The following is a 12656-nucleotide window of genomic DNA, read 5'->3' on the forward strand; positions in this document are numbered from 1 at the left end:
ATTTTGCATTGTTTTCCTGTTTCCACAGCATGGCTGGTTCCATAAGAGAATACATTTTGGTGCTGAGTTTTAATTCTTCATTGTCAAATGTATTTTATTTCCATTGATGAAAGAGTAAAATAATTTAGCTACACTTACGATTTTTCTATACTAGTGATGAAATTAAGTATTCTGGTTGTACTCCCCCCCCCGCAACATCTTTCAAGAATGCTATACTTCTTTTACTTCCCTTTTTAAACTCTTAGCGTAGGGCATATTCAGTAAATATAGAGTATCAGACTTATACTGGAATTATTATTATTAGTTTCTTATACTTCCTCTTTTTTGCCAAAGAAATTTTGAATCAATTTTGTTTCTTTACATGCTGGTCAAGGTCCTGCATCCTTTAACAACAATTTATTCCGTATCTTACATTGAATGTTGACTTCTATCTGTTTTTAACTGTGTCAAAGAGGCCTGGGATACATTAGCCAAAAATGGTTGTCAAAACTGGAAAACCTGAACACATTTATGTGCCTTGTTAAATAGGCTAGTATTTTCTTTACAAAAACATCGTATCACATTTCTAATATTTCAGAAATTATACCTATTTTGAAGTTGAAACTGTGTCCCACATCTGAGTGGTAGAAATGAAGCCAGATAATATTTTTCCCTCAGAATTTGGATTTAAAATGATACATGCTTGTTATCACTTTCATGATTCTGGTTTTCATTTTTTTAGACAGGTGCTCTAGTTCACAGCTATAGGGGAACAGGTGGAATTTTTGAAGTTTGCTGGAATGCAGCAGGAGATAAAGTTGGAGCCAGTGCATCAGATGGTTCAGTAAGTATAGTAAAATGTTTCCAAAGGGGGTTGGATATGAATGAGAGTGTGTGCACGTGCACACACCCACACACATAAACATTGGGAAATGCAGCTTATTGTCACAGTGACTGCAAAAATAATTCTTTTCAAAATACATTTTACAATGTGGTATTGATCTTTTTTCTGAAGGCTTTATACTTTTTGTGTTATTGCATTCAAAAAATATAAACAAGATATAGGCTGTCTTTGCCAGAATAGAATCTACATTGACAAGAAACAGACTGTTCTTAATATAAACTTCATTAGCAGAATTAAAGTATGGCAGAGTACCACTCCTGAGAGAGCAGACAGATCTGAATTTTTAATGCTTATTTCTAACTTCTCTTCCCTGCATCAAAGTGGAGGTGGCCCAGGGAAGGGGGAATAGAGGCAGTTAATTTCCACATTGAGAATGTGTGATACAGAGGTTGGCCACCTCTATAGCAAGTCTGTCTATGGCTTCCATGGCCCTAAAGGCAAAGGGAAGACGGAAAGGATGTAGCCATTAGCTGTTTAGTGAGCTGTAGCTTAATATAATCTTTGGTAACTTTCATTAGGGTCCAGGAGTTAGGCAATGGTCTGTTTTGAACATATTTTTTCTGTTTCTTAATTAATAGAGTTGTTCCTGAAAATCTTAACCATGGTTCTTTTGTATTAACTCCTGGTTGTTTCCTCCCGTCTACTTAGACAATCTGATTTCTGATGTTTTAAGTTTCCATGATTGTTGTTGCTTTACTGGTTTCGTGAACTTGGAACTCAGTTTAAGTGATTCGAAACTATACTATAGGAAAGTTAAACTAAAACGATGCAAAGTATACAATAAAATTCTGAACACACTTGTTGATTATTTTAATTTTTTACAGGTTTGTGTATTAGACCTTCGGAAATAGCGCTACTAGTTGGAAGCCATGGACCGACTATGAATGTGTACATAGCCAAAATGACTGTCCCTGACCCACGTACTGCTATAGTCCCACTTGAACCATGGCCAGTCCACTACAGCCAAATCTAAAAGAAATATATACATACAGTGTATATAAACAAAATTGCACCCTGAAGATGACAGAGTTTTGTCACAGCTTGTGAATTCTGTTCACCAAGTGCTGGAATCTAATCTGCTGTGCCCCCAAAATAGCATTTAGAAGTTTTTGGATATGAAAAGCAGAAGAAAAAAAGAAAGAAATATACCTTATAAAAGCAGACCATACATGTACCAGGTTTTGGATACTAATGACAGCCTTGTTTCTCCCCTTTGAATCAGCAGACACCATGGATTATATTCTTTTTTCCCTTCAGTAGTCAAGCAGTTTGTACAGAGAAAATGGACTTAACAAAAAACTTGCAGCAGTAGTTTGTTCTTGCTTTTAAACTTTGTTTTTGGTTTAGTTTATGGATGCATGAAGCAAAGGAGTGAATCAGTTTCTTGTTTATATTTTTTTCACCTTTTAAACAAACAAAAAATTCTTAAAAATATTTTAATGCATTCTTTTGAAGAGGTAGATGTTTGGTACATTTTATGGCTCCCAGAGCATATATTCAATTGGTGCATGTTATGGGAAGGGGGAATTGGAAATGACATAAAATTATATGTCTTGGGTCATGTCAGCTTCTAAGACACATCAGTAAAAGGGTATTATGCTCCAGTTTTTTGGTGATGTGGCTGAAATGCAATAGTTTCTTTTCTGGGACATATTTCTGCCAATTAAAGACTAGAGGGCACAAAATATTTTGTTCTTTTTTTTAAATACCGTAGAGAAGATGCATAAAAAAAAAAATCTTCTGATGTTTTGTCGCCATAACTAAATTATGGTTAAAATGTGCACTATTGTGAAAAGGAGCAAAGTTAGGTTTGGGGTTCTTTTTTTTTTTTTTTTTTTTTTTTTTCTTTCTCTCTTTTGTCATTGTTTGTTTTGCTTTGTTTTTTTAAGAGATTAAAATGTTTCTGGATAAGGATTAGCTTCTCAAAGTGTCCATCATTATGTGTAGAAGCTTAACTATATAATGTAACCAAACTCCAGTATTAAAAATCTCTCGTTATTTTTCTTTATACAAAGCAAGATAATGGCGTGTGACACTGCCATTACATGGTAGAATGTTTGCTACCTTAGCTTAAAAAACAATCTTTAGAACAAAAGACTTGCTTCAAAATGTATTTAAATAGCAGTGATTCAAAATTTAAAAAAAAAAAAAAAAAAAAGTATAATTGCACTAACCTCCCTGCTGCTCTGATTCTGCATTTGTGGTACTCGTGACTACATTTTTTCAAATATATAGATGGATATAAGCTGCTAATTTTTTTCCCATTAATCACTACTATATCATGTCTTTTACTCTGTCTATAATATTAAGTATTTTCTCAGAAGATATTGGTATCAAATCAAACCTCCTCTTGTGTTCATGCAACTAAAATCTAAAATACACAGAATTTACAAATGATAGCATGAGGCCATGTTTATATGTGTGATTAACAGGGTTTGTCATGATAAGCATAACAATCCAGGAGTGTCAGTTTTGAAGAGAATAGTTTTCAAATTCCTGTCTCAAAGATTCTAATTAAGGAATTTCTTATTATTGAGCTTAGCAAATTTATAACACTATTTCTGTTACTAATTATTTTTAGGCCTTTACTACTTAAAGTTTAACCTGTGTTCTAAGTTTTAAGTAGGAGCTGATTTAACCCAAATAATACAATTTTGATTTTCAGCATTTGTTGTTTGGCTATTTTTATAAAACAGCATTGATTGAAGCAAGTCTTCGTTTTACTAAGGTAGGGTAGCATTTGCTATTGGTAAAGAGAATAAACACACTTAATTTCACAACACATTGTTAAATGTACCCCAATTGTTAGTGGGGTCTACGATACTGTAATAATAATTTTTCAAATTTACATCCAGAGAGGCAGTCATTCATGATGGTTTTGTGCCAGCTGTTTTTAGGGTTTGGAACACATTATAAATATTTAGAACTATTACCCTGTGACTTACGTAGGAAACCTAATATGCTGAGTATCTGGCACTTGAAATCCTGCTTTTGTTGCTGGAGGTCCACATCTATGGTTGACCTCTGTTATTGTTTAAAAAAATAAATAAAAATAAAAAAATCTGTGCAATAATTTTTAAATGTGCTCCCAGGAATAGACACAAATGTTTTGAATATGCTTAAGCTGCATTTTCCTTTAGCGATGCATTTGTCAATTGCACTGAATTTAAATCTGAAAGTCAGAGGTGATTATTGATAGTACTTTTTTGTATTTTGATATGGACAGTTTATTCATTTGCATACAGTTATTGACTTTTTTTTCCCCAGCTGATTGAGATAGTCAAGAAATTCTGCAATATAGCTGCCAAAATTGACAGCTACATTTTTATGGTATTGTCATCTTTTTCCTTCTTTCTTTTTTTAATCTTTAACTATTTTACTTAAGCATAATAGCCACAGTAGGACATATAAAAGATTATAAATACAGAGCTTTATTATCCTGAAGTCTTGGGTCTTTTAAACATAAACTTATCTGAAGGGTATCCATTTTGTAGGCTTGGGTTCTTTATGAGCATACGATTATTTATTTATTTTTGCTGCTGTTCTCAACATCATCATTGCCTGCTGATGTGCCACGATGCTGCTCCGATAGGCAAAAATAAAATTGTCTCTAATTTGAGCAGTAACATGATTGCAAGAGACCAAGTTTCACAGCCTAAGTTCTATAATTGAGGTTCTTGCTCATTTTTTCTTCTATTTTTTTCTAAGTACTTATTCCTGAATACAGTAGCTTTTCCTATGATTTTGTTGTATAAGCTACTCTAAGAAACTTATAAGAATAGAAAAGAAAACTTGAATGAATGCTAATTGAATAAATAGAATCAAGTGCAGCTGTCATTCTTAAACGTTATAAAGAAATATATTTGCACTTATTCATGCCGGAAATCCCGTACGTTCTTATATGTGTTCCAAATCCCCATTTCCTATTGTCGATCTTATATTTGTTCCAGTCCCCATTTCCTACTGTTCACCAGGTTACCATCATTGGATTTCAAATGACTTTTAAAAGTGGTAACTTAGTTTCCTAATAGTCTTAGAATGTATCTAATTCTGCTTTAATTATTCCTTAGAAAAGTATGTTTTAGGATTATACACCTTTTACAGATACTGAAAGTGCCTCCTTTTGTGGTGTAAAAATCAAATTATGGTGCAAAAAGTAATCAGTAGATGGAATTACATGAAGGTTTTTTTGCTTTTTGACATAAAAAAGTGTCAAAAGAAAGGCCAAAGATTTGTACTTTTTCACTTATAAAGCACTCCTTTTTCCTTAAGCTTTTCTGTCTAATTAGATTTAATGAGATAGTGGTATTTTTAAGGCGCTATCTGTTTATGCAGAATGGTTTTGATGAGAGTAATTTAAACTATTGTTGACTACAAGCCTGAAGAGGAGTATGTGTTTTTGCTAAAGGGATCACAAATGACCATCCTTCCATGAGCAAAAATGACATGGTTTACTAGATAAGCAGAATAGATCTCAAATACACTGCTATTGACTCTTTTCAGAAAAATTTTCAGTTTCTAGTTCATTGCTACAGAACCTGTGTTTATTCTTGCATGCTGAGGATGGTACTTGCATATGGTGAATTACTGTTGACAGTTTCCACAGATACCTATTTTCGGTGGACCAACATTGTGGCATGGCAGCAAATGCCAACTTACTGGGGAACAGCAGCAAATCTACAAGAGAACCTGTGTTTTGTTTTGTTTCGTTTCCTTTCCTGAATCAGCAGGGATGGAACGAGGGTAGGGAAGTTATGAATTATTCCTCCCTCTAGTACTAGTAGCTCTGAAGTGTCACATTCAATATCAATTTTTTTTTTTAAACATCACTCTAGTTAAATGTAGACAAGAGGGAAAAGAAGAGGAAGTGTTCACTTTTTTAATACACTGATGTAGAAATTTAATGTCTTATATCAGTAGTTTGAGGTATTAATAGCATTCTTTATTTCTGCTTTTATGTTGACAGTGTTGAAGCAGGGTGAATAGCTAGGACATACGTTTTCCTAGTAAACTGTTTCATGATTTTTTTTTTTTTTTTAATTTTCTGGATAAGTTCAGGAAAACATTCTGCATGTTGTATTTAGTCTGATGTACTTTTCCATCTCATTAAAAACAAAAACACATAGACTGCATTTTGTAGCGCTGTAATCCCTGAATACAGAATTAATTTTCTTCTTTCCTGACTTTGACTTTGTAGCTCTAATGTTTTCATTTTGATTTTTACAAATCCTTTGGGTCTAATTCTGTGAGCCTACCTATAGCACTGGATTAAAATGTCTGCATCATTTCTTTAGTTATCCAGTTAACTTTAAAACTGTTGTAAAAGTGTAAACCAGCCCATGACAGTTTCTTGTACGTTAGAGAACTTCTATTGTTCAGTTTTCATGATTATTGTGTAAGGAAGACCGATATAGATGCTGTCCTGGACCATGTTAATTACACTTATGATGTATTTTGGTTCCACATCACAATGATTTGTTTCCAATGACCCTTTTATCCTTCTTAGGCACATTTTTTTTTGTTGTTGTTGTTGCAGTTTCCCTTTCCATTGTATTGCTTTGACAACTGTAATTTGAATCAGATCTGAAAGAGGTCCAGAATAAAATATATTTTGATATTATGTTGGCTGTGTACATATATAAAACTTTTGATATCTGTGCAGTTTGTATAGACTATTTACTGGTCAAGTAAAAAGAGAGGGATGCTATTCCTTGTTTATAGTTTCTTGTTAAATTTTAGTTGCTTTTATACCTCTAGTATTCTATTGTAGAATAAACTTTTTTGACCTGAGTTAGCATAACATATGTATTCTCTCCCATACTGGTGTTAGTGATTATGTAACAGCTGCCATCAAAATCCCAAACCACTGTTTTTCATAAATATATTGTATTCCCAGATGTATACTTCAAGTAAGCCCATAGATAAAATTATAAATTTTACTATTTTATTACTTCTTGCAGGAGATAAGATTTTTAAAATAAAGGGATTATTTACTATTTTTATTAAAGAATAGTAGAGCATCTAGTCATCTAGGGACTAGCAATTACTTTTAATTGTTTTGAAAAATCAATATTGTATTTAAAATGTATTATTTCAAACTATATATAATCAAACTAAAAGAGACCTCAGATTCATTTGTTTGTTTAGCATACAGTTGAGCACTAAACAATGCATATACGTCACAGAGTTTTAGGGCAGCAGGCTCAACTTCCTTAATGAGTTTTTTTCTCCTTTGCATAAACCAGTTATAATTTAATGATTTTCTCTCCTTAGCTAGTTGCTTATGTTTTACTAACAAACCTTGTAATCTAATGACAAAAGGTACAAGGCACCTTCCATCTTTGGTTAATACCATCTCCTTTTACTGTTACTTAGAGCTTTATTTTTCAGAATCACTGAGCATATTTTTGGCTTTCCTTTAAAAAAAAAAAAAAAAAACAAAACTATTTTCCAGGTCTTCCACCTTTCCCTTCCACTTTCTTAAATAGAAACTCCTATAGGCATAGGCTTGTTATATATTATTAGAGGATAAACCGCTGCACTTGCTAGAACTTTCTGACAGCCTTTCATTTTCAAAGGGTTAACTTTTATTGCATGGCATAGATTGTTAATAATTTCCTATGTTTTATACTTTTTCAAAAAATGTTTAAAGATTAAGGATTAGAATCCATATAAACTTGAGATGAAGCTGAAATTAATTTGACCAAGCACAGCAAGGGTTATTTTTAATTTCTTAGCTGTTACACTTTACAATAGATTAAATTTCTTACCTATTAGAATACACAACAGGTCAGATTAAAATTTACTGTTTTCCTAATATACTCATTTGCGAAATACAGTGGAGGAAAAGACACTATGGATAGTAGTTTTATGGTGCTTTTCTCTGCTCTACTGAAGCTCTGTCAACAATGAAATGTTAACCCTATGCTACTTTTTCTGCATGTTTCTTTTCAAATGTCATATCTCAATGCTACTTGTCCTAACTTGTAATATTTTTGTATTAAATTTTTTAGGAGTTCCTTGTAATTTCTTTATAATTTAAAATATATTAAAACACAATGTGTTTAGTAAAGTACAGAAAACAAGTACTAATGTTTCTTGGTTGTTGGGTTTTTATCATCAGTTGGGCAGAAAATTCACACTTTAAGAACTAGTACCAGTGGGGTGGTGAAAGCTACACAGAAAAAAACCTAAAACTCTATTTAAAAAGAAAAAAAAAAAAAAAACCCAACTATTATAACATGGTATAATCCAGTGTCAGAATGGGCTGCCTGAGGAGATACAGCACTATCAAAAATATCAAAAAGATAGGTTGGCTGGCCACCAGACAGGACTTTTATGTAGAATTCACCTAGGGTTTGATAACTTAAGTAGTCCCTTCAAACTCCTGTATTAAAAATCCAGTCATACAGAACTCATCTGAGAATCAGACATTTTAAAACATCAGCTCCAGAAAATCACACATTCAGATTAAAGGATTTTGAAAATCTGTACTTTACCTTCAGAATAGCACTTGGAGAATCTCTGTAATGCAGCCATGTCCACCCATGCTAACCTTTTTGTTGGTTTAATTTACATTCAGTACTTGACTAGCTTAATTATCTGATTTACCAGTTTGAGTACTTGAGAACAGTATACCCCAGTAGAGAGCAAGAAATAGCTAGTAAATCTCACAGAGATGGAGAGCTGCACTTGACATGGCTATCATATGATGACCTGTCTGTGATACGGATGTCATAATGATGGCCTACATTAAGTTTAATATGACAAAAATGCATGCAAGTAGGGTGTTTTAAAAATATTTTGCGCTGAAGTGGTTGAAATATTTTGGCATGTGGGATAAACTTAAGTTCAAAGTTAGACAGGTATGGTGTTGAAGTAAATGAAGCCTTGTAATTAAGAAATCAAGACTGAGGTAAGTTCATTTTACTTTTTAAACGTAATGTTGGTCAGTCTAGAGTGTGCATTGGAATCATTTTCTTTTCAATCAAATGCCTGGCCCTACCCTTGACCTACTGGCTAATATAGTAGTATGAGGTATACATGCTTTCTTTTTTTATATGCTTGCTTGTTTTTGTGCCACGGGCAAATGGGGATGGGGAGTAGTGTCATTGGCATGTTATATAATTATAAACCACATACTTGTAAAGAAATTAAAACATAAAATGGATTCCTGTTTCCAATATCCCAATCCAATCCTCAGCGAAAACCATCATTTACCTTCGCTATGGGTCCTTCCAAACAGTATAATGTATACTTTTTAACAAGGGAAAGAAAGAAAATAGAATTCACAAATGAGATTTGTAATGTTCATTGGTTTCAGAAACTTGCTTTTTCAACAAAATCCTCAAGGACATTTCCTGTCAGTATAGATACTTCCCTATACCTGTGTAGATAGATAGAGGCCTTCTGCCTGGGTTGAATGCCATCTCCACCACATCATACATGCTTGATTAAGGAGTTGCTATACTGGTTTCCCCATCTTAACAATAGTACCTGCCTCATAGAGTAGTTATGATAGACTTAAGTTTTGTTATATCTGAAGCCCTGAGAAAATACTCCCTGGCTGTATAAAGCACTGTATGTTACCATTAATAAAAATAAAGAAATTGTAAGTTTACAGAAAAATGCAGAAAATATAGAGTTCCCATACAACCCACCTCACATGCAGTTTTCCCTGTTAACTATACTCAGTAGTGTACTTTGGGGTTCACTGTAATGTATAGGCCTATGTAGTTTTTAAATAATTTTTATTCTGAACATTATACATCCTCAAGTTTCCCCTCTTAACCACATTATATAATTTAGTGGTGTTAATTATATTCACAATATTGTACCGCCATCACCATTAGCAAAATTTTCCACCACCCAAACAGAAACTGGGAATTAATCCCAATTCCCTACCACCACCCTGGCCCCTGCTAACCTGTATTCTAGTTTCTGCCTCTATAATTTGCTTATTCTAGTTATGTTATATCCATAAGATCATACAATATTTATCCTTTTGTTTCTGGCTTATTTCACTCCAACATGATGACTTCAGGGTTCATCCATGTTCTTGACTGTATCAGAACTTCATTGCTTTTTACGGCTGAATAATATTGTATATACTACATCTTGTTTATCCGTTCATCTGTCAGTGGACACTTGGGTTACTTCCGTCTTTTGGCAACTGTGAACAATGCTTCCGTGAACATGGATGTGCCAGTATCTGTTCATGTCCTTTTAATTCTTTGGGGTTTGTATCTAGAAGTGGTACTGCTGAGTCATATGGTAGTTCTATAGATTTTTAGGAGCAACCACCAAACTGATTTGCACAATGGCTGCACCATTTTACATTCCAACCAAAAATGATGTGTGTACCTATTTCTCCATATCCTTTCCAACAACTTGTTATTTTCCATTTATTTAGTAGTAGCCAACTCAGTGGGTGTGAAATGGTATCTGTTTGTGATTTAGATTGGCATTTCCATAATGGCAAATGATACTGAGCATCCTTTCATGTTTTTTGGCCATTTGTTTATCTTTTCTGGAGGAATGTCTATTCATGTCTTTTGCCCATTTTTTAAAAATAGAGTTGTCTCTGTTGTTGAGTTGTGGAATTTCTTTATATATTGTGCGTATTAAACCCTTAGTGGATATGTGGTTTCCAGATATTTTTTCACATTCTGTAGGATGTCTTTTTACTTTCATGATGAAGCTCTTTGATTCACAAAAGATTTTAATTTTCATAAAGTCCCATTTATCTATTTTTCTTTGGTTGCTTTGTGCTTTTTGTGTTAAGTCTAAGAAACCTTACCTAACCAAAGTCCTAAAGGATGCTTTCCTGTTTTCTTCTAGGAGTTGTAGAGTTTTAGTTCTTAAATTTAGGTTTTTGATCATTATGAATTCATTGTAGAATATGGTGTGTGGTACGAGTCCACTTTCAGTGTTTTGCATACGGATATACAGTTTTCTCACAACCATTTGTTGAAGAGACTGTTCTTTTCCCATTGAGTATATTTGGCACCCTTGTTAAAAGTCAGTTGGCTGTAGATGTGAGGTTTTACATCTGAACCCTTTGATTGTATTGGTCTCTATGTCTGTCCTTGTGCCAATAGCAAATGCTGTTTTTGATTACTGCAGCTTTGTAATATGTTTTAAAATAGATAAGTGTGAATGCTCCAACTTCATTCTTGTTTTTTGAGATGCTTTTGCTAATCAGGGCCCTTTACCCTTCCATATAAATTTGATGATTGGCTTTTCCATTTCTGCAAAGAAGGTTATTAGAATTTTTATTGGGATTGCATCGAATCTAAAAAAAAAGACTTTGGATAGAGTTGACATCCCAACAGTATTTAGTCTTCTAATCCATGTAGTGTCCTTCCATTTATTTAGGTCTTCTTTGATACCTTTTTAAAGTTACTTTTACTTATCAAATAAAAAACATTTCCAAACAAAGTAAAGCAAAACAATGGGAAAAACAAATACCCTGAAATAACTTCATTCCTTCCAATATACTTACAATGTTTTATAGTTACCCATGTATAAGTCCTTTACATCCTTGGTTAAACTTATTCCTAGATACTTGATTCTCTTAGTTGTTACTGTAAATGGATTTTTTTTTTCTTGAATTCCTCTTCAGATTGTTCATTACCTGCTTAGAAACTACTGATTTTCATGTTTATCTTGTACCCTGCAGCTTTGTTGAATTCATTTATTAGCTCTAGGAGCTTGGTTGTGGATTTTTCAGGATTTTCTGTGTAAAGGATCATGTCATCTGCAAATGGAGAAGTTTGACTTCTTCCTTTCCAATTAAGATGCCTTTTATTTCTTTTTCTTGCCTAATTTCTCAGCTAGAACTTCCAGCATAATGTTGAATAATAGTGGTGACAATAGACATCCTTGTGTTTTTCCATATTTTAGAGGGAAAGCTTTCAGTCTTTCAACATTGGGTATGATGTTAGTGGTAGGTTTTTCAAATGTGCTCTTTATCACCTGGAGGTAGTTTCCTTTATTAATTTTTTAAGTATTGTTATTGAAATGGGGTGCTGAGCTTTGTCAAATGCCTTCTCTGCATCAATTGAGATGATCATGTGGTTGTTTTTCCCTTCATTCTATTAATGTGTGGTGTATGACATTAATTGATTTTTTTATGTGAAACCACTCTTATATAGTTGGGTTAAATTCCACTTGATCATGGTGTATAATTTTTTTAATGTCCTGTTGGGTTCTGTGTGCTCATGTTTTGTTGAGGATTTTTGCATCTATATTCATAAGGGATATTGATCTGTAATTTTCCTTTCTTGTGGTGTGTCTATCTGGCTTTGGTATTAGGGTGATGTTGGCCTCATAGGAGAATTGGGAAGTGTTCCCTTCTCTTCAGTTTTTTTGGAAGAGTGTGAGGAGGATTTGTATTAAATCTTGGAATGTTTGCTAAAACTCACCAGTGCAGCCATGGGCTTTTCTGTATTGGGAGGTTTCTGATGACTGATTGAATCTCTTTACTTGTTATTGAACTGTTGAGATCTTCCATCTCTTCTTGAGTCAGTCTAGGTATTGTGTGTATTTCTAGGAATTTATCCATTTCATCTAGCTTATCAATTTGTTGGGATACAGTTTTTCTTAGTATACTGAAAAGTCTTTTCCCCCTATGAAGTCTATAGTAATTTTTCCCTTTTTATTTCTGATTTATTTGCACTCCCTCCCTCCTCCCTCCCCCCCCCCCCCCATCGAGGTAAATGTTGATATTATTGATTTATCTCCACTCCCTTTTGCACACTTCGGGTTTAGT

At 33.5% G+C, this 12656-nt stretch overlaps 1 protein-coding gene across 20 annotated transcripts in view; it reads left to right on the forward strand.

Annotated features, from left to right (window-relative positions):
- The window catches only part of TBL1XR1 (TBL1X receptor 1), a 201728-nt gene extending 195225 nt beyond the window's left edge, over window positions 1–6503 (forward strand). For all 20 annotated transcript variants that reach the window (XM_037840334.1, XM_037840368.1, XM_037840349.1 and 17 more), the window contains 2 exons: window positions 722–823; window positions 1708–6503. In XM_037840334.1, coding sequence (XP_037696262.1) covers window positions 722–823; window positions 1708–1734 — 129 coding nt within the window. In that variant the 3' untranslated portion in view covers window positions 1735–6503. The remainder of the gene's footprint in view (window positions 1–721; window positions 824–1707) is intronic.
- The last annotated feature ends 6153 nt before the right edge of the window (window positions 6504–12656 follow it).

The sequence above is a fragment of the Choloepus didactylus genome, chromosome 1, assembly GCF_015220235.1.
Source record: "Choloepus didactylus isolate mChoDid1 chromosome 1, mChoDid1.pri, whole genome shotgun sequence".
Lineage (NCBI taxonomy): Eukaryota > Metazoa > Chordata > Mammalia > Pilosa > Megalonychidae > Choloepus > Choloepus didactylus.